This window comes from Rhinolophus sinicus, linkage group LG09 (genome assembly GCF_036562045.2).
Source record: "Rhinolophus sinicus isolate RSC01 linkage group LG09, ASM3656204v1, whole genome shotgun sequence".
Classification (NCBI taxonomy): Eukaryota; Metazoa; Chordata; class Mammalia; order Chiroptera; family Rhinolophidae; genus Rhinolophus; species Rhinolophus sinicus.
In genome coordinates, this window is record NC_133758.1 from 86,253,454 (window position 1) to 86,276,410 (window position 22,957).

The 22,957-nt window shown below is 36.2% G+C and overlaps 1 protein-coding gene across 1 annotated transcript; it reads right to left on the reverse strand.

Moving 5' to 3' along the window:
• Nucleotides 1-4,557: 4,557 nt before the first annotated feature.
• Nucleotides 4,558-19,005, reverse strand: PDK4 (pyruvate dehydrogenase kinase 4). The gene is made up of 12 exons (XM_019729746.2): nt 18,837-19,005; nt 17,217-18,200; nt 16,114-16,255; nt 13,985-14,056; nt 13,635-13,822; nt 13,377-13,463; nt 12,852-12,929; nt 10,920-10,996; nt 9,043-9,141; nt 8,468-8,578; nt 8,052-8,165; nt 4,558-6,873 (listed from the first exon to the last, which is right to left on the reverse strand). Exons 2-12 carry the CDS (start codon nt 17,344-17,346, stop codon nt 6,730-6,732), a joined length of 1,242 nt encoding a protein of 413 aa, XP_019585305.1. The 5' UTR covers nt 17,347-18,200; nt 18,837-19,005; the 3' UTR covers nt 4,558-6,729.
• Between the last annotated feature and the right edge of the window lie 3,952 nt (nt 19,006-22,957).

Here is a 22,957-nt window from a genome sequence, read left to right on the forward strand (position 1 = left end):
GTTTCTGGTCACAGACCATTCTTTGACCCAAAAAATCTTACCCAGGTTTCATAATCGGGCAATAGGGTAGATGGGAGCAAATTTGTCATTAGCATTGATATTGCATGCTCACACTGTATGAACTCGTATCTGAAGGACAGTAGTTTATTTCTATTTCTACCAACTTATTTGTATAGGAACTTAATTTAATATAAGGATCCAGTATCTGATACTTAAAGAACCTTATTGATAAAATAGCTACTTTCTACGTAAATTTTATTATGTGCCAAAGACTGTTATACATACTTTACCTATATTGACTCATTTTAATTATTGCAGGATTCCTATAAGGAAAATGCTGTAATATTACCCCCATTTTACAGATCAGAAAACTAAGGCAGAGAGAAGTTATGTAACTTGCCATGGCTATTAAGTGGCACAGCTGGGATGGACATCTAGGTAGTCTGGCTCCAGAGTACATGCCTGACCACTACAACATTCAGGCAAAAACCCACTCTTTTCACTCATCAGTCAACAGACACCACAGATGCTCTTGTTAGTTATTTGAAAATTAAATTATTTTCTCATTTCAGAAAATTGTGCTGATTGCTGCACTGTATTTTGTAAACAAACTGACAGTGAAACACATGATCTCAGTATTTTAGCAAACAAAACTGTTTTGATCCTTGTACTATCCCAGTAAAAGGCTCCTTGATACCCCAGGCACCACATCCAGACATTCAAACTGTCTTCAGTTTAGCTCCAACTTACCCTTCCCACCCTCGCCTGATACTTTCTTCATGGTCTTCTTCCCATTTCCTCCACATAAACTGTCCTCTTTCTACTTATTTACATTAGCCTGAAGTCACCTTTCCTTCTTTAAATTTCCATACCAATTAATGATAGTGCATTTGCCTGACTACTTATATTAGAAATTATGACAGTTCTATTGTTAATTTGAACTGTTATTAAAATCTTTGGTCATGATTCAACTTTTCACATGTTTGTGTCTTTTAACGCTTCAATAGGACGATAAGGCCCATGAAGGCAAAGATTGATTTTTAAGCATGAAATAAAATGTTTAATTTAGTTTTTTTGTGACTATATTACAGCCACGATTAACCTGGAAATAAACGTGAATCTTTCCCAGATTGAGAAGAAATGATGAGGGCCATTAAAAAATATTAAGATGGGTTGATTTGGTTTTAGATCAATAGAATAAACTGCTCACTTAGGAATTATTCTATTGCTATTCACTGTCTTCCCAGCTCATCAAAAATATATTAATCCAGAAATATCATTCAATGTCTACTATACATGAGACAGATTTAACATCATGGTTTTTATATAGGTGTGTGTAATCCATAGTCTTGGATTGCAGGGAACACACAATCTAGTTGAGTTTCTGGGTTTCCTATCTCTCCCTAACATTTAACTAGCAACCTTAGGAATTACGTGACAAATACTAAAACGGCCCTGACCAATGAGGGAGTTTAGAGGAGGAAGTTGTGAGAGAGATTACTTTGAAGTGGGATGTCCAGTCTATGGAAGTGGAATTTGAGTTGGGTCTAGAAGGTTGAGCAGCATTTAGGAAAACAAACAAACAAACAAACAAACAAAAACACAGGTGAGGGGAAGGGCATTTCAGGTAGGCATATATATAATAAGTGAAAAGAAATGTGTTTGTTCCGTGTTTAGAAGACAATATATTGAACCATTTGGTAATGAAGGATACAAGTTGTAAGGTTGGTCATGTAGAAAACTATGAATATCAGATTCTTAGGCACTGGGAAGCCAGCAAAGGATGTTGAGCTGGATAAGTGATATTATAAGAAGCCTAGTTTGGACTGAAGACAGATTGGAGTATGGGTGTTCAGGAAAGAATCATTTGAAAACATAGATTCAAAAACTTTAAAGTTAGAAGTGCCTTCCTTAAACAACTAGATCTCATTTAGATAAAGATAAAACTGGAACTCAAATAGGTAAAGAGAATTGCCTAAGAACATGGTATAAGGTTTTTCTTTTTTGTTTTCAAATCATTTCATTTTCAGATCACAAATTTGTAATTTCATACAAATTTTGTTATCCTTAAAAATGAATTGAAAAGACTGAGTTGAGAGAAACTCTATCAGATATCAAAGTGTATTTCAGCGCTAGAAAAACATTAAAGTGCATACTTTTAATGGAATTGATTTAAAAACTCAAGACTTGCCATTCATAGGCTATTAGATATTAAAGCACCTTTTTTACATTTATGGAAAATAGTATGCTAATAAATAATATCTAGCTATATTGCATTACTTGACAACCAGTTCTGTATTATTTTCATTACATTAAATGGTAGCAGTAAACATGAAAATGACATCTCATAATTTGTTGACAAACTTTATTATTTTGTTGCTGGATTTATCACTAAGACAGTTCACATCATTTTCACATCATTTACTAGACAACATGTTTTCAAGATTACTAACTTTTCTGTTGGTTTTGAGTGGCATTCAATGTTTATTTGCACTTAGGTAAGAACTGAAAAGTCTCATTAAAAGACAGTTGCTCATTTTCATTAAGTGGCCATAAAATATGGATGGCAAAATTTTTCCATCTGAGTCCAAGGTGAACAAGAAGGAAGAATAGTCATAAAATCTGAAACACTGACCCATTTACTCAAGAAATTTTCTTACTTCTAATAACTTTTACCCATCATTTCATTTCTTTTGAAATATGTAATAATTTCCATTAGCCAAAGAACACCAGTAGAGAATGACATTAAAAAAAAGATCAGTTGCAATTCAACTGGTTTGGAAAAGTGTTCCAGAGTTTCTACAATGTTGTAAAACTCCTTGTAAACCATTTATAGCATAAAATCTTATATTTGATGTGCATTTATTCAAGACAGACTTCTGAGCTGCCCTTAAATGCAAGAATGCTTATCTATAGGCAGAAGTCTATTTATGTGTTTATTCATGTATTTATCCAGGAAATGTTTATTGAGTGCCTAAATAACTGTGGTGTAAGGAAAAGAGTGAAAAATCCAAAAAAGACATGTATGGCTAGAATGCTAACCAAGATAGAAGCCAAGTGTTCATGGTGGGGGACTTCTTACATAATATCCTGTAAAATTATGAAAGCCCCTCAATTCTTTCACCAGGACAGACCAAAGTGACTTGGAGATTCCATATACACTTGCCCTATTGGTACACATCTAAGCATAAGTACAGTACCTGAAAGTATAGTAGGAGAGTATATAAAGAAATTATCAAAGTCAATGCCCAAGCTACTAGCTCACAATGATTTCCATCTCTCTTTGCATATGTCATTGTAGCTAAGATCAAATTCTCCTACCATTTTTAGCCAAATTTGAAGTTTAGGAGAAACAGTATATTGTGCTGATGAATATTCAGCCTGCTTTGTTGACCTTGAAAATTAGTATCTTTTGCGGTAAACACTGATTTTGTCAAAAAGATATATGTGCGTGTAAATGGAAAATCGTGGCATTTGCATGAAGTCCTGTAGTTTTTATGGAAATGTGGATGAAAATTCTGAGACTGTGGACTACACAAACTCCCTACCTCCCAAGCAGCTTACTCCAAGGAAATTTACAGCTAAATCCCATATGTGCACATGTTCACAAGTGCATATGCGTGTGTGCATGCTTTCTTTAGACACACAGTGCAGGACTTCCTTCGCAGAACAAGAAATGAGGGGCATCAAGTATAGGGCAGTGTCCTTGATGAAGGGCTTTAGTATATATTTAAGGTCTAATGCCTTTGATGGCATTTTTTATTCAAATATGATTATTCTGACAAGAGTTTAGAATATAGTCATGGCAAATTTATTCCACTAATTTTACTTTATTCTAATTTTTCCTTCCTTCCTTCCTTCTTTCCTTCCTTCCTTCCTTCCTTCCTTCCTTCCTTCCTTCCTTCCTTCCTTCCTTCCTTTCTTCTTTCTTCCTTCCAACCTCCCTTGTTCCTCCCTTTTTTTAATGTGCAAAATTTTACCAATAAGGGCATTATGGAGGTGGGTAGAAAAGATGTTATCTGAAGGTAAAGTGGGATTAAATTAGTAAAGAAAGATGGTGTGGAGATAGCAAAGATAAAACATGCCATGACTTAACTCAGTAATTTCTATTGAATTTCTATTTTATTATTTATTTTTCAGATTATTTAATCCAGAAATTGCTTGGGAATCTAAATTATCTAGGTAATTATTTTGGTACTCCATTGTATTTGTTATGTGAATACAGTCCTTAAATAAAACTTTAAAGGTACCCAAAACTATAAAGAGTACATGTGTTGCAAAAATGATTATTGAATATATTCATGTAAATAAATACACATTGATGTGTTATAGAGCATAAATAAGAAAGCAAAGGATGATTAGAAATTTCTGGACTGCTATAAAGTATGTATATTTTGTTTAAAAATTAAGGTTTTAAGTTGTTTTTAATACTTTTAAAAGGCTATACCCAATATGTAGATAAATTGGACTTGAATATAAAGTGAGGAAAATGTGTACCTCAAATTCTTCTTAGTATTTTGCCATTAATTTGAGAAAAGAAATTTAAAAGACTATGTCTACTATTATAATAAAAATATTTATTATAAAAATTATCACATTTCTCTGTACAGAGCCTGGAGACAAAAACACAATTTATACATGAATAATTTAAGTGGGTCTTAATGTGCGGTATCCAGTCACTAGAATCCTAAAGCTCTTCCATAAATTTCACATATACCAATGTAGACAATGTAGACTACTTCTATTTTATAGAATTCCATTTACACAGTTGCTGTTATTGAGATCCCAACATTTCTTTTTCTCTAGTGTTTTAAAGATAGTTCACAGTGTTTGGGTTAATTAATTAATCAACTGCTTTAAATCTTTGGTAAATACAAGTATTTACATGCAAAAATGTTTAATTTCAGTAAAAACGGAAAAGTCAAATAGCCTTTAAGTTAATCTAAAAGTCAAAATAACTGGCAAATATTTGACTGGGAAATAGTTTTGTGTAATCAGAAGCCAGAATCCCATCATCAAGAAAAGTCACTAAAACTTCTGATGATAAAATCTGAAATCCACAACAAATAGTTTAAGGCTTCTATGACCACTCCCAGAAGCACCACCACAACAGGCCATGACAAAATTAAACACAAATGTTAAGTTCAACACATAGAGATTACTGATTATTTTCCAATGCAAGGTCTAGTTTTCCCTATATTCCAGTTTGAATATCAATTTGACACGGGAGAGTTTATTATCTCATTAAAGCCTAATGTCTTGCAAAAGTGAGAGAGCCATTTAAATAAGTCATACTGTTTTGAAAGGCACCAATTCATCTTCTTACCAATAATTTATCCATGAAAATATGGATAATTTCTTGAAATAACTTGTGCAGAAATCAGCAAGATGCTTGCCTTCTGCTTCCCTTCCTTCCATCTTCCTTTCCTTTCCTTTCCTCCCTTCCGTCCTTCCTTCGTTCCCACCTTCTTTCCTTCTTTTCTTTTTTTGTTTTTTTCATTTCTTCCGTCAATCTGCATACCTGAACTCCCCAAAAGTTCCATATGCACTACAGCTGTCATTCATTAGCTCTCAATCTCAGTGATTCGCAGATGAAAATACCCCAGCATGAAGTCCTCTTACTCCCAGGCTGCTTGTTAAATATACACCAAGAAGTATGTCAATTCTAATGTTCTTGAGCCATTTGATAATTGGGAATATTTGTTTTAAAGATATGTTAATAGTGGAGTGTAGAGAATATAATTAAGTATATCAAAAATATATCTTTTAAAACCTAGAAAATGGATGCCTTTGCATTACCACCACTGCAGAGTAGAGAACAGCCCTTCCTGCTTTGTTAGGTTCTGAATGCATGATTTCTTTCCCTAACATTCGTTTTTCCAATCTACTATTTCATTTATAAACAAAGCAACGTGAGGGATATTTTTGCTATCACTTTGGCAATTCTTTCTCTCTCACCAACCGCCAACATCCTGAATTCAGTGTATATTTTAAAATTCAGTACTAGGCACCTGGTACTAAGTGTTCACTTATTATGTGAAGTGTTAACAGGGAAAGCAGCATAAGAAAGATCCTGTATTTATCAGAAAAGGCTTTCTTCTGAGTTTTCACATAGGCTCAATGCCTTGGCTGTAACTTTGAATAACATGTTTTGACTCATTCCTTATTCAAAGTGAATGTTATTTTAGTTACCAGTTTTCCCTCTCTAGAGCACACAGATATATAATGAACACAAAATGTACATTCATATACATTTCTAATCATATAGTGTACACCTAACCCTACTGCTTTGAATGACAGGAAAATACTGGTATAATTGACACTTGATGTCTCATAAATATCAATATCTTATGATGCCAACTAGAGGTCTAAAATATCAGTCTACTGAGACTGCTAGCCTGTAGCTTCACTTCTCTCCGTTTCCCATTCTAGTTGATAAACAGGTGAAACACTGAGGCTTATTATGTTCTTTAGGATTTGATATAAACCCAAGCATTATTCTAAGTGGAAAGAATAAAGAGCTGGCCATCTCTTCACTCCTGTAGTCCTGCGCTGTGCTTTCCTGGGTCACAGAAAAGAGTTTTGCCCTCTTCCCTTCGGTGTTCTGCTCAACGAGTTTTTGTGGCCGTTGTTTGTTTTTGAAGGACCGAAAGTTCACATGCAAACATTCCGGAAGCAGCACGGCTGGAGACCCACTTTGATCCCTTCAAGTGTCCTGAGCATTCCTCATCACACAGCCACCTTTTCCTTTGCCAGGTTCTTTGGTTCCTTGCTTGGGATACACCAGTCGTCTGCCTCAATGCTCATCTGATAATGTTTGAAGGCTGATTTATTAAAGACTGGCAGTTTTTCTACAGACTCAGAAGACAAAGCCTGAAAGGAGAGGGCAGAAAAAAAAAAATCAAACCAAAGAAATTATTTATGGCATAATTTATACTCCAAGAGATTATTCAAAATAAATTCAGAGGTAAAAAATATATATATATCAAACATTCAAATACATTCTCTGATTGATTTAGTAATAAGAGTACACCAGGGCCCACAGAATGCTAGGCATTGTATAAAAGAAAACTAAAAAATAAATATTATATCTACCCTATAGGGGATGAAATAGTATATATACAATTATAAATTAAGGAATAGAATTTGTGTTCAATATTTACACACGTTCCTTTTTTGGATGTTACTGATACGATAGAGTTGAATAGCAAAGCTATCCTTTCCAGGCAAAACTGTAATATCTGTGATAAAGAGTCCTAATCTGATACTATTAATCTATTAAAATCTGATACTACAAATATACAATCTATTAATTCTTCCCAATACTTTGAAAACTTTGGCTCATTTAAGAAATAAATACGTTAATTATCTTAGATGGTCAAAGATTCATTTGGCAAATAATTCCCTGGCACAGAATGGGAGCCTGGAGGCTTAATCTTTTAGGTGCTAATATGTGTAAATATATTTTCAGTCAAAATAGTTGGCAAATGATAAACGGAATCAGGACAGTGACCTTAACAAATAAATTGAGGCTTTACCAGAAATAGATAAAACATGCACCCAGCTTTAAAGCTTAAACAGGAAATGCCAAACATCCCACTGACAACTAGTGAGAACTCAGCTTTCCTTTCTGGATTTCTAATAGGTCAGCTTAAGGTCATGAGTATCTTGATATCTGTTGTTTTTGAGGCTGGAACATTATTAGCATATATTTCCCACAAGTTTAAGCAAAACAAAAGTACAGTTATTCTCACAGAAGCCAAAGGAGTTGCCTTAAAAAAAATCACATGAGCATGTTCTCATTCTGAAACTAAAGTGCTTCTTGGGAAACAATTTTGCTTCACTGGAGGCAGGTAGACCTGGTTCCACTTCCTTTTGGTTAAGTTGCCCAATTAAATATTAAATCGTATATATACACATACCAAAGAGAAAACAGAATGTGGTCATTATTTGCATTGACTCAGTTTGGGGTATTCACAGTGGACTCAGGGCTGGGAGAGAAGCAATCATCTCAGAAGCATGATTTTTTTTCTATTGACTTTAAAGTATACCTTTAAGTAGATGATAGCATCTGTTCCATATCCCGATAAAGAGTAGAGATGCAGATCTCCCTGAAAGTACTTGGCATATAGACGAGAAATCGGCAAACCATAACCAAAACCAGCCTGGAGGGGAAAGATGGTATTGGTAAAGAACCGTGGATGTGATCATTACAATACACTGTGGGAGGGAGTTATTATCCTACCTGTTACTGATGTCTTAGAACCTAGATAAGTATCTTCTGCTTCCAATCAGAGACCCTTTAAATTGTTTCACCATTTTTAGCTTGCTTTATCATTCTTTCTCATACAGCCCCCATGCCCAATTTAACTAAATTGATGAGCTTGCCTACATACTTCCTTCTAATCCTTCCTCTACCTTTAGAACTAGGTGGCTGGGATGAACTTAGCCATATAATTGGTCTTACCAAAGGAGCATTTCGGGAATTATCCATCACAGGCGTTGGTGCCGTGGAATATGTGTAACTAAAGAGACGGTCAGTGATCCTCAGGGGAACACCACCTCCTCTGTCTGAAATCTTAAACAAACAAACAAACAAGTCATCAGAGCTACACATGAAAAACAAAGTGCATTTGTTTGTATAAAAATGTCTTTCCTTCATTTAAAAGTCACCTGATAGATGACTTTGATCTATTGCTCAAAGCAGAGAGCTTTATTATCATGGCCTCTTTTTTAACTCTTTCACTGCATTCATTGATTTCAAGTTTTTTTTTCAAAAGGTGTCAAAAATCCACCAAAATGAAAAGTTGATATGTTGACTATTTTATGCATTTAATAACATTTTGAGCTTTGTACATAAATTACGTTTATTTTGTTATGTGGTAATAAATTTACTGTTATATTGAATTTTAGCAAAAAATCTTCAAAACATACTAAGTGGCACCAATTAGATAGTACAAGCCACAGGAAAACATCTGAAGGTCGCAGCAAAATAATTAATTCTCTCAAGAGAGACTCAAAAGAAAAATAGAGAATTGTTACCTTAATTGTAAGGTCTTCTTTTCCCAAGACAACAGTCGCCTCAACTGGTGTAAGGGAAGGCTGGTTTTCCTGGTGTTCAACTGTTGCCCTCATTGCATTCTAAAGAAAGCAACACCATAAGGAATTCAATGGCAGAAGAATGAGGGACAATAAATAACTATTTTTTTATGTTTAAAAATAAAAGCAGCACAGACAGTAATTCAAAGTTCCTATTTTTTTTTAATTTAGTAGTTACAACAGCTCTTTAAATAGCCATTTATGAATGTGTCATGCAGACATATAATGAAAAATACTCATTTACCATGTAATGTAGCACCTGGGAATAATGTCTAACGGAAAAACAGTTCTGCTAGTTGTCAAGTTCTTATTTGTAAGCTTAATTTAAAGGTAGAAATTGTTTTTTATAGTCTATTTTGTAATACTCTCTTTTCTGTCTTTCCATTACATTTTGCACCCAAACACCAAAGACTATTACATAACAAATGAACAGCGAATCACTGAACCAATGTATTGGCTTTTATAAAATTTGCTGGGAAAAAGTTGTTGCTATTTAAAAAGGATACTAAATAATTCTAAATTCAATTTCAATTTGCATGTGATTATCGTAACTTTTACCAGTGAAGGCAAAATATAACTGAGTTGGACCATTCAATTTAAAAATGAATCAAATCAACAAAAAAAGTATCTTTTGTCTTTTCACAAAAAAGAAACTCAAACAAGTTTTCAGACAACTGGATGAATCTCGTACAGACACAGTTTTGGTTTGTTTCACTCACTTTCTTCTCTAACCTTCTGCTGGTAAATTATCTGCTTTCTGGTTTCCATTTAATATTAAGTTTTAATCATTAGCTGAAGTGAAATAACATAGATCAAATGTTTGTTGTATAATCAATACCTCCTTGAACTAACATTAGAATAAGTTAGGAAACAGTAAATTCTGAGAAGAATTAGAAGCAGATTTCACTTTCTTTAGGCTTCCTCCTCTCCAGTCCAGAAGGACTATTGGGATTATCACAAAGAAAGCTTCACATGTTTTTCCATTTTTTGGTGTTAAGTACAGAATTGTAATTCGGTCTTAGAACCCAGGACAGGATTTGATTTTAGCACCTGGTTACTCCAGGCCAGTAACATCCCCATCCTCTGAGAGTTTCTTGGAAATGCAAATTCTCAGACCTAGAGAATTAAAATCTGTGGGGGCAGAGCCTAAGAATCTGTGTTTTCACAAGCCCTCCAGGTGGTTCGAATGCACATGGAAGTTTGAAAAGCACTGCCCTACAGTCTAACCATTCAATGTGGACTGTGGACCAGACCCATAACCTATTAGTTTATTAGAATCTCAGGCCCCACCCCAGACCCAGTGAATCAGAATTTGCCTTTTCACAAAACCCCCAGGTGAGTCATATGCACATTAATGTAGATCATTGAAAGAATGGACTGTCTTCTGCGTGTATTCTAGACTCAGGTTGGGGCCCTGCCACCTACAGTTAATTCTGGACCCGAACCTCTGGATTTGGAATTGGATCAGCCTGCGGGGGTGGAAGTAACAAGGCCTCAATCCCTACAGCATTTACCCCGCCCCTCCTTAACAAATACACGAATGAATAGTGCTTTGTTGGGCACCTGCAAATATAATGGGAATAGGGGGCACTGACACACCATGAATCATATTGTGCATTCTCAAATACATGCGGAAGCTACAAGGGACTCAATGTTCCCTTTCAAACATTAACAGTCGCCACCTTCTGTTAGGAGCACAGAAGCACGCTTGGGAGAAGATAGTGAGGCTCCTGGTTAGTCAGAATGATAAAGGAAATAAAAATGTGCACAGTGAATCAAAAAAAACAAAAACAAACTGCAATTATTGTACAGTGTCATACCTTGAATAGTTCAAAGAGCATATGGTGAAGGTGAGACGGAACGTACACAATGTGAATCGGTTCCCCTGGAAATTTTCCTAGAAAAATTCAGCTCGTTAGAATTGGTAAACAAATATTTCATTAAAATGAACTTCCATATCTATTTGATTAACATTTTAGACTTAAACAGGTTTGGAATATTCCCCATCCTTCTCACTGCAAAATCCTGCTCTAGAGCCTTCCCTCTTAAACAGCAAACACAACGTGTTTATTTTCAAAATGCTACTACAGTTGCTACCCAGTGCTCTATGATTAATTTTTGCATTTCTCTGCCAATGTATAAAGTCAGATGAAGTGTGCAACAAGGGTGCTATCAATTAGATTGCATGGATTATTTGTTTCTATTTTCAAAACTTCTGTACTGGACAATCTCAGAGTTAAAATTATATGCACTGTAAGAAAGAAGAAAAAATGAATACGTCTATAGTATAATGTCAAAATTAATGCTAGCTATAATTTTCATGTTTTGAAATTGACGTAGCCCATGGAAATTTACAAAATAATGCATGGGGAAAAAAATAACACATTTGATTATTTTTTATTTTTATCACCCAAACATTAAATCTTATAAACTAAATATGCTTAAGTTTCACCAAGAGGCTAAAGAAAACAAGAAACAAAAATCTCATAACACTGTTTGAAAAGAAAAATAAAAGTATTATTCTTTGGTGTCCCAGGCCTTGGCAAAGTTTGAATCAGAAAGCATAATGTCTGGCTCAGTTCCCTCTTTATTTTATCAAACAGTTCAAGCAATTTATTTACAAGTATTATGCAGCAATGCTGTTAATATTTAGAGATATTTTTCAATCTGTGCTTGTACTCTTATTTTTAGTTTCATAATCAGTTATATTTGCATATCCCCAATTCATGAGTTAGGCTACTCTTAATTTGAGCAACTTGATTTTAATTCTCACCACCAATAAACATTGTTCATGTATAACTATTACTTGGAAAAGATGTTTACTTTGAATTGAAAGTAGAATGTTATTCCAATTTAAGTATACTATTGTGCTTTAAGAAGCAACTATGGGATAGGATAAAAATTGTGCCTTGCATTCAACATGTAATCACTTCAGTCAATATGGGAAGACTTTATCTTTTCAGGTACCCTAGAGTTGAAGCTATTCAACTCTGCTTCCAAAACTGGTATATACGTACCTATAGTGTAATTTAAAAAAATATTCTTGGTAGGAACATTGAACATGACATCTACCTTCTTAAATATTTACATGTACATATACAATATCGTATTGTTGACTATTGGAACAATGTTGTACAGCAGGTCTCTAGAACTTATTCATCTTGCATAACTGAAATCTTATGCTCATTGAATAGTGACTCCCTATTCCACCCCACCAGGCAGCCTCTAGCAACCACCATTTTACTCTCTGTTTCTATGAGTTTGACTATTTTAAATACCTCATGTAAGTGGGATCATGCAGTATTTGTCCTTCTGAGACTGGCTTATTTCTTATGGTGCAATTTAAAGTATTTTTGATTCCAGATCTTATGAGTAACTGCTTTAAGAGGATATTTCCTAAACTACCAACTGGTTCCTCTTGCTTCTGGCCCCCCATCCCCTGTATTCTGTAGTAAGCAATCTTTTTTTTTTTTTTTTTGTCTAAGGTATTGGAACTTAGTTGCTACTCTAAATCCTAAATTATTTGTTCAAACTATTCTTTATGAATTGTCATTAGCAACTCAATATGCTCAATTGGAACTTTCCAGTTGAAATCAAGAGAACCTTGACTTCAAAAAAATGTATACAAATTCTATGCAAGTTTAGAAGGGAAAAAATGGAACACAAAAGTTGCCTTGTATTTACAAGAAGTAATCATACTGGGAGAACACTGAATTTTCCATAGATTAAAATATATTTTATTTATAGCTTACCATTCACTTGTGTGAGCTTTAATTCTGGAGATGTTAAATAATACTGATCACAAAGCATTCTCGAACACTCAAAGGCATCTGGAATAGAAGTGTTTTTTCATAATGATGAAATGAATTTGTGCCACGTAAAATTTTCAAGTAATCTTCAGTGTGTACGCCACCCTTAATGTAAAATATTTATTAGAGTAAAAGTTTATGTATATAAAAATACCTTTTAAATATTTTATTGAAGAAAACTTATGACAGTGCTTAAGTTATAGCTATAGCAATAGTAATATGTATACTTCAGAGATCAAATACAATATATAAAAATATGGCAAATTAGCCACTGATGTTTGGATTTTTTTATATTACAAATGTATGCTTAAACCCCTGGCGCTCAAAAGCAAAGGACCTTTATGCCAGTATTTACAAAAAATATAAAGGGAACACTCTAAATATAAATTCATTCACAGTCACCTCAACTATATATCAATCATATAGTGTACATTCTCAATAAGGGAAACGCAAAAATTTAGAAATTACCTTGGACCACTGCAGCTACGTTACAGTTTGGATCAATGCTTCCAATGTGGCTTGGGTTTCCTGTCTGTGAGTCACTAAATAGAAGAACTGTTGGAAAATAAATACAAAAATTATTGTTATAAAAATCAGGATAATGATTAGAATTACCACTGACAAAGAATGTGACCCACCAAATAGTGAAAAATCTAGATAGAGATGGAGTATGGCTTATATGCTACGCCCATCTCTATATATCATGACCATGATGAACTAACTTACTGTGCTGGTTCATTAGCATCCGGGTAGAAATACGGTTCATATAAAATCGATCCAAGAAATACTGAAGATTTTGATTGGTGACTGGATCAACTGTACCGCCGCCATCTTTATATTCTATGATTCCTTGTGCCATTGTAGGAACAACATTATGATGTCTATTTCGAACTGTGATGAGAGTATCTACAAAACTAAGCCAAAAAATATTTATAGTTAGTGAAAGTTCAAATAAGTTTCATTCACTTATATTCCTTAGATTATAAATGTATTATAAGTGTGTGTATCCCTTATTATAGGTGTATGTCTGGAAATAGTCAAAGTTTTAGACACGTATTCTAATGTGTGAAACTTACTCTGATAACACTTTCTGGTCTTCTGGGCTTCTCTCATGGAATTCCACCAAATCCATCAGGCTCTGGATATACCTGTAAAGTGACAGGTATGCTTTAAGTTTTAAAATTGAATAGTCAGATACGAGTGACTGAAAATAGAATGTCTTTTTCAAATGAATTGAAAAGACAAAGCAAGTGTAATGCTTAAAGTTAAAACTCCAAAAAAAGGGAATACTCATACACTGCTGGTGGGAATGTAAATTGGTACAGCCACTATGGAAAACAGTATGGAGGTTCCTCAAAAAATTTAGAATGACCAAACCACCCAGCAATCCCTCTCCTAAGTGAATACCCAAAAAATCTGAAAACATGTATCCATAAAATTATATGTACCCCAATGTTTATTGCAGCATTATTCACAGTGCCCAAGACATAGAAACACAAAGTGTCCTTCAATAAATGACTGGATTAAGAAGATGTAGTACATATACACAATGGAATATTACTCAGCCATAAGAAAAGATGAAATACTGCCATTTGCTACAACATGGATGGATCTTGAGATTATCATGCTAAGCAAAATAAGCCAGACAGAAAAAGTCGAGAACCATACAACTGATTTCACTCATATGTGGGACATACAAATGAAAGCAATAAATGAACAAAACAAACAAACAGTAACTCATACACACAGACAACAGTTTAGCGGTTACCAAAGTGGGTAAGGGAGGGGAGAAGAAGGCAAAGAGGGTCAAATATATGGTGACGGAAGGAGAACTGACTCCAGATTGTGAAAACACAATGCAACATATAGATGATGTATTGAAAAACTGTACATGTAAAACCTATGTAATTTTACTAACCAATGTCACCCCAATAAATTTAATAAAAAATTTAAAAATTAAAACTCCAAGACATTTGGCAAACAGTAAGTCTTTAAAAAAGAAAGCTACAACTTAACCCTTAACTTTCTAACTTAAATTTACATTTCTTTATTCCAGATCAGAATTGTTTTCTGTCTTGTTTGGCAAATGTTTTCACCTTTTTATAGAAAAGCGTTTAAAAACAACTTTTTAAGAACGTCTTCATATTTTTTCCTACTCCATTCATAGGTGAACAGAAGTCTTGAAAGCAGGAGTAAATACTACAGATTGCATATGTTTCAGATTGTAATTGTTTAATGGGTATGTAATACCTATGTTTCTTGAATCAAAGAACAAAAAGCTGTGCAGTCAGTGGATTGGGATGAGGCTCTGGTGCATACCTGCCTCAGTGCATATCCTGGCTCTGTTTTCTGAAAATCTGCTCCTTTGGATTATCTACCTTCTTTAAGCTTCACTATCCTTATTTATAAAATGAGATGATAATAACTGACACTTTCTGAGTGCTGGCTGTGTGCCAGATACTTTTGTAAGTGTTTTTCATTGAATTAGCTCATTCAATTATACTCAAATATGTCACTGAGGCATATACTTTACTCCCTTCAATAACAGATGGGAGAATTGAGGCATAGAGAATTTAAGACACTTGACAAGTATTCTACAACTGGGAAGAGACAAAAGCACCACTTGAACCCAGAGCCTGCTCTATTAATTGGTTTGTAAATAACAAAGATTAGGCTCTTTCTAAATACCGTGTTTTCCCGAAAATAAGATGTAGTCGGACAATCAGCTCTAATGCGTCTTTTGGGGCAAAAATTAATATAAGACCCAGTCTTATTTTACTATAAGACCGGGTATAATATAATATAATATAATATAATATAATATAATATAATATAATGTGATATATAATACCGGGTCTTCATATCTATCTATTTGTAGGATAAGGTTCCTTTTGCAATATTAAACTGTCTTTTATTATTTAAAATATAAAACTGAAATAGTAACTCAATTATTTTTTATAGTTCTAGAAGTAAAAATTACATTGTGAATGTATTTACTTTTTTAGGTTAAAAATGTCTGTTTCTAGCTTAAAACTACTCTTAAGATAACTTACCTAAATTAATGAAACAAAATGTTTACATATTTCAAAAGTATTTACTACTCAGATTACCTGGTTTCCAATTATGATGGTAATATTTTAGAACAATTCATACTTAGATAACTGTCTTAAAACTCAAGATTGTTTCAGAATGGTTCATCACTTACCAGCTTTTAACTAACTGCACTGAAGAGGTATTTATTAATCGATCAGGGAGGATATCAATTTCCTTCAGGATATTGGCGAGCCTCACAGGCAATTCTTGTCGCAGAAATGCAAAAGAAGTTCTTTCACATGCATTTTCCGAACCTGTAATAATAATATTTATTTCGTTTTTGGAAACAACTATGTCTAAATGATATATTTGAATAGCATCAACTATCCAATATTGAATGAACACATATATTATAAAATTATATTTCACCCTCAGTTGGGTTACTGTTTATAGACAATTTAGGAGTATCTTCTTCATAGTCTTTCTTTTTATTTTTTTAAGTGACCAATTTGAGAATTATTGTTTTTTTCTTTTTGAAGAGGATTCACTTCTAAGAAGTCAGAATAGCCCACAGCTCTTAGTATTCATTAGAGTGCAGGGTTTGGTCAACACCACAATGACAGTGAGACATCGTTCACAGAGTTGTAGATATGAAACTGGAGGGGGAGATAAGGGGGTAAGGTGGAAGTCGTGATGTTTCCAGACTAGTGATAAATAATAACACATTTAAATCCTTGAAATTTTCCTCCTAATGTTACTGCAGAAAGTTTGTAAATATTTTCAGCAGTAATGCAAATATATGGAAAACTATACCGGTAAAGGAAGAAATGTGTTAGGAACACAGAGATGTACCCTGTGGAGGGTGGCTAAGGGATAAAAATCTCAATTAATTTGAGGCTACTTTATAATATTAGGAATCTTCTCCAAGAAGTACTAAGCCGTGAGGGAATGAGGTTTCTCGTTCACTGTTAAATGCTGACTGAAAGCAAAAAGTATTTTGATGAAAGCTTTGAACTGAAAAAAGAGGAAAGATGAGCTCAAACCATCCAGCATCAGCGGGGCTGCAAGTGACCTCGACCTGCAGGCACAACCTGTCAGAAAGAAAGCAGATCCAGGAAAAGGCAAGGTGCACTAGCGTCAAGGCTCCAGGTTCAGCAGCAAAGCGGACCCCAGTTGGTATTTAGCACTGAACCCAGCCTATCCTGCACCGGGATTGAAAATTAAAGCGGTACCCTAGTCCCAGCTCACCCACCGGGCCCTACGTCCCCCGCTCACCAAAGTCCAGCAGCTGCTTCATGGACAGCGGGGACGGGCTGTAGCGCGAGAAATGCTCGACCTCGCGGGGGACCAGGCCGGCGCTGCTCAGCAAGCGGGCGCTGCGCATCACGAAGCGGGCCGCCTTCATCTTGATGTGCACGAGGCCTGGCAGGAGCTAGGGCTGACTTGAGGGTGAAGACTGACAGGGACAGAGCCTGGAACCGAGGAGGCGGCGGGACGCGTCCGGGAGACGAAGACAAGTATGCTGGCGGGCTGCGGCACCCCGATCTGGGCTGAGGGTCAGGGGTGCTTCGGAGCCGAGGAGTCGGGCAGTGAGTCAAAGGAGACGTGAGTGGCTTGAGACTCTAGTGCTCGATTTGCCACCACCGGCCGCCTCCTGCAGTTTTATTTGTTTCCCGGCACGCTCCCCCCAACTCCAAAGGGGAGGAGTCACTGGGACTTGGAAACACGTCCTGAGCCTGGGACCGAGCCAATCGGCTCAGATGAAGAACTTTGGGCCCCGCCTCCCGGCGGCTGTCCGGACAGTGCCCTGTTGTGAAGAAGGTAGTTGGAAGCCAAAGCGGACATCTGGAGGTAGGTGGGCTGGAGGTCAGCCACTTGGGACAGGGCCCGAGATCGCGTGGGCTGGGGCCCCACCCAGACTCGTCCTTGTTTACAAGTGCGAGACTGTCTCAATGTCACACATTCCCGGCCAGAAACTATTTCCAAGAATCTGGACTTCAGGAGCTCATTGGTCCTTGCTCAGAGCGGGGCTTTTACAGTAACCAATCAGCTGCGTTGAAAAGTATGGACTTCTCTGCCATTGGATAGCGAGGGGAATAACCACCCTAAAGAGTTCTTGCAGCGAGAGATCAGCGCACGTCAGGAACTGGAAGTTGTTTTTGCTGAGACGGCCCAAAATACATTAACTTATTCTTGCGGAGATAAAAGGCCATCAGTTTATTTCTCACCCGTAACACATTCTCTCCATTAGGTGTAACTCTGTTAATTAAAAACAAAATAAAAAAGGGATCAATTTGTCAGTCTGACTCACCTGCTTTTCCTCCCATCACAATATTTGCTCGCTCAGTTCCCCTGTATAAAATATTCTTAATGCATATCTTTGCTTAAGACATTCTTTTCTATCCTTAAAAGTCCAGCACAAACTATGTGCTACAAGAGACCTTTCCTAATTGCTTCACCTTACTTCCTTTCCCAAATATGGCTTTTGTCACTTATGATATTATAGTGTAGCTGTTTATGTTCTTATATTGTCCCTCTCTGCACCCCTTCCTCTGAAAAGGATCAGGGTTGGTACCATGTCTGATGCATCTTTGTGATTCCCACCCACCCTGCTTTATTGCTACTCCAGCTTAAACAGTTGGGGAAACAAATTGCATTTCCACTTGCCGGTGAGCCTTGATACCACTATGAATTATATTTTTATATTCTGAATCCTTTGTTACATATTTGCTTAGCCTGATAAAGCAAAAACAAAAACAGAAAATGTGTTCCAGAAGCCAAAAGACTAAATCAAATTCTCGGATGAAGCAAGTAAATTTAAGGTAAAAATACCTGCTTTTGCCTGGAATAAATCCTAAGAACAAAATAGAAAAGCATGCATTTGCTTTTTCTTACCATGTGTGTGGGATTTGGAATAAGCCAAAATGTGTATTATAAAGACTTATACTCTTTAATCTGCAGAGGAAAGGTAATGGAAATGATGCATTATAAGCAGTTCTAATTTAGAAAAACCCCATTGAGTGCTTGGCCTGGCTTACCCAGTACTACTGACCTATGGCTGGGCGATGATTAAAAGTCAGGTGAAGTCTTATGATGTTCACAGAGTGCCTCAGGGCTAAATGTGAACCAGGTTCACCAAACTTTTGTCTCCATGTCATCCCATCCAATAATATTTATCAGGTTACTGTCACAGTGCATTACATTCTTTAATGTCATTTCTCTATTATGGGAACTGTTGTTATAATTGGCAACATTTACGGTAGCTGGACTGGAATAGCCAGGTCACGCTGTTTACCCAGTTGGCTAAGACACTATGTGTTGCAGGTATACCCTGCTTTTCAAAAGTTTGTTACATCACTTTGCTTTTACGAAAGACCTGTACCTATTTTCAATAACCGAAAGAAATCCAAAGAGGATTTTTGCTTTTATAAAAGAAAAAAGGGGGGGGGAGTGAAAATAACATTCAGTGTTTGTTTCACAGGGAGCTTTATCCACAGCAACGAGAGTGGCACCACCAAGCTCCTTCCCTGGTAACTAAACTCAGTGTTTCAGCATCAAGCCACCCTAGCTTTGAACTGTATCTGTGAACATCCGTGCTTTATCTCAATTTATTTTGTGCATCTGTTAGCAAGATGTGTGCTAAGGTATCATAAAAGTCTAAGAGCCTGTGAGGGTGTTACACTTAGCATAAAACTGGATATAATTAAGAGGATTTGGCAGCTTATTTTTGGAGACTGGGAATGCTCAAAATTTTTTCCATATAAATTAATGGTAATTGTTTCTTCCCTTAATGCCACTTTAGGTTAAGAAAGATTTCATAGGAACACTTTACTTTTGGAGAGCGGGAGGGGGGGGGGAAACCTGTACCATGATTAGAGAGTGACTCATTTTCAGGCTGACCACAAATCTTGGAGGCGATCCAGTTGCTACAGAAATAAAACAAAGGGACTTATTTTGGGGCAGTGGGTATGGACAAATCTGAGCATTCATTTGAGGAAAGGTTAACCATGAGAGGACTATCAAATGATTTGGTGCTAATGGTCGGAGGGGAGTGTGACAAAGTTTCCCCTTGTCACAGAAAAGTACATAGCATCTCTGCTTGAGGCATTCAATTCCTGAAGTTTTCAGGGGCATGCGTACTTAGAATTAAATGAATTCTATCCAACTTGCCTGGCAAAACCTGTTAACAAAAGGCTACTGGTAGAGCTTTAAGAATGCAAGTCACACTTTTGCCAGAGGGCTAGGCATGTCCAATTTGACAAGATGCATCAAGACCCTTAAAGAGATGCCTATTCAACATTTCTACTGCTAGGATCATATTCCAAGGAAGCCACTGAAAATATACATAACAGGAACTTCAAAAGCCATGATGGAAAGATGAACAGAGTTGACTATAGAATATTTAAAGTTAAAAAAGGAGCAGCAGACTTGGAGAAAATACTTACAAAATATGTAACAGGCAAATGATTATTTAAGAAGTGACTATTTCAGCCAGGAACAGTCATGATCTGTTTCCTCATGGAGAGTATAGACTTGTGGGGGAAACAGACATTGCAAAAACAAATGGATGATAAGCATGTACATTAAATTAGGACAAGAGCTATGAAGAAAATGCATCTGAAGATTATTGTGGGCTGGATCTTCCTTAGATTTGGTGGGCAAGGAGGGTCTCTTTGACAAAGTGATGATTGTAAGAGATGGTGCATTCTTCTATTGGGGAATATAAGGGAATGTTGGTGAAAGTATATTAGTGAAGAGATTGGGGGAAGCATGGCCTAAATCACTTTTTGATGTTTTTTATAATTGGTGTTTTAGAGGATGTTAGGTGCCAGGAGTTGGACTAGATGCCTTGTTGGATGCAAAAACATCTTCTCTCAAGTGTCTCAGACTAATGGTGGGTGATGGAAAACAATAGCCAACTTTGTGTTTGTTTGTTTTTTTAACTTATGAGACTTTCATTTAATCCTCAGGGCAAAGAACTCACAAATAATGCATTAAAAAACAGTTCATAAAAGAGATCAATCAACGTGTCATGTTGGTGGTGATAGTAATGGTACTGGATGGCAGTGATGCCAATGGAGTTCAGGGGTGAGCTTTGTTGGGGGTCAGGGAATGCTTCCTCTGAGAATTGGGATGACCTTAGAAGGATGAGCACGAGTTGGCAAGTTATTGGTAGACAATGGGAAAGGATGTCTAAGCCTGAGCAAAAGCACAAATATAGCAGCTAAGGATATAGTAGAGAAAGAATAAGTAGTTTAGTCTGGCTGCTGTCTACAGTGCCTGTAGGTAGGGCGAAATGGGAGGTCAGGGTTATATCATGAAAGTCTTAAATCTGGTCTGAGGACATTGAGATCCCAGGAGCAGGCAGCATGAAACAGTTGAAGCTTGTTAAGCAATGTGCTGCCTGCTCAAATTTGTTAGCAGTTAAAAATTCAGTGCAACTAGATTTCATTCAACAACCATTATGTATCAGGCATTATTACAGGTTCTGGGGACATAAAAATGAAAAAAAGTATAGCCCTTGTCTTCAAGTATAGGAGAAAGACATGTAAATAATCTAAAGAAAAAATAGTGCGATGCATATAAGGTATGTTTTTTTGGGGGGGATGGGGGAGGACAAGCAGGAAAGACTTCCTTGGAGGAGGTGACATGTCATCTGAGTTACAAAGATTGAATAGAAGTTCATAGGCAGACAAACAGGAAAGGTGTTGGGGCAATGGGGAGAGAGAATGAAAAGGGCCATTTTGTTGGTAGACTCTAGCCTTTGTCAAATCTGAGAAGGAAAAATTTTTGTAAAGTTCTCTGGTGTTCTGAGCCTGCACTACTGGGAGGGAATGATTTCATTAATAGAAGCAGGGAAGTCAAAGGATAGGTTGACTGAGGACGGGGGAACACAAATGATGAGTTTGTTTAGCAACACTTTGAGTTAATGAGAAACCACTGGGGAAACAGTCATGGCTGTCATTATTGGTTAAGGAAAGATGAGAACTCAAAGGCTATTAAGCTGTTTCTGAGAAATGAAGATAAATGGCTGAGAGCCTCTCCCCAGTTTTTCTACACAAGGCTCCTATTAACCCACAGCTGTATCTCACCTTTTTTTGTTTGTTTGTTTCTTTCTGTGCATAATACTTCCTTCTAGAACAGCACTTGGTTTCATTCTTGGCCTCCTTACTCTTAGTTATCAAGGCCAAATACTTCCCTCACTAAAGCAACATCAAAAGAAAATAGTTTATTCTTTTTTGCATCTGCGGCTCCAATGTCATCAGGAAAAAAGCTAGTGAATCCTGAAGCTACATCTTGATACACCTTGATTTTTTGTGGAAAGACAAGAAAAAATGTTTGTCTTAGTTCCAAATACAGACTTAGCACTCTTCCCAATTGTGTTTGGTGTTTGCTTTTACAAAGTAATAAGTGAAGGTGAGCAAAGGAAATGAAAAATTAACTGAAGAAGCAAAACAAATATGTAATAAAGGCAACATGCTCATACTAAAGAGTGAGTAGGAAAATAAAAAGTAATAAGGTAATGGGATATCATTGTTCTGCCATCAGATTGGCAAATAATGAAAAAGGCTAAACACATCTCATGTTGGCAAGTCCTGGGGAAATGAACATTCTCCTACACTATTTGTGGGAGTGTAAAATTGGCAAAATTTTTTTTTGGAAGGCAATTGGTAGAATCCATAAAAATTTTAAGGACAGATACCTCATGTTTCAACATATTCCACTTCCAGAAACTTATCCTACAGTTTTACCAACAGAGATCATAAAGATATATGTAGAAGACTGTCCGTTGCAGTATTACCTGTAAGAACAAAAATTTGAAAACAAACAACTTGTCTACTCTTGGGGGAAGAATATATAAGTGATGTACCCATGCACTAAAATACTTGCTGTGAATTGCAAGGAAGAAGTGAAGTTAGCTGACAGCATCCAGCTGCAGAGCCTTTGAGATCCAGGCAGTATTTGAACCGAGGTCACACTCTTCCTATGCAGCCTGCAGTGATAGATAAGCACCT

What these genes read in the sequence shown, in the direction of transcription:
- PDK4 (XM_019729746.2), bottom strand. Translation starts at nt 17,346, where the DNA reads ATGAAGGCGGCCCGCTTCGTGATGCGCAGCGCCCGCTTGCTGAGCAGC. An exon ending in GACCAGAAAGTGTTATCAGA is followed by an intron (nt 13,823 to 13,984) that starts GTAAGTTTCACA and finishes TTTTTGGCTTAG; the next exon opens with TTTTGTAGATACTCTCATCA. An exon ending in CGTAGCTGCAGTGGTCCAAG is followed by an intron (nt 12,930 to 13,376) that starts GTAATTTCTAAA and finishes CTTCTATTCCAG; the next exon opens with ATGCCTTTGAGTGTTCGAGA.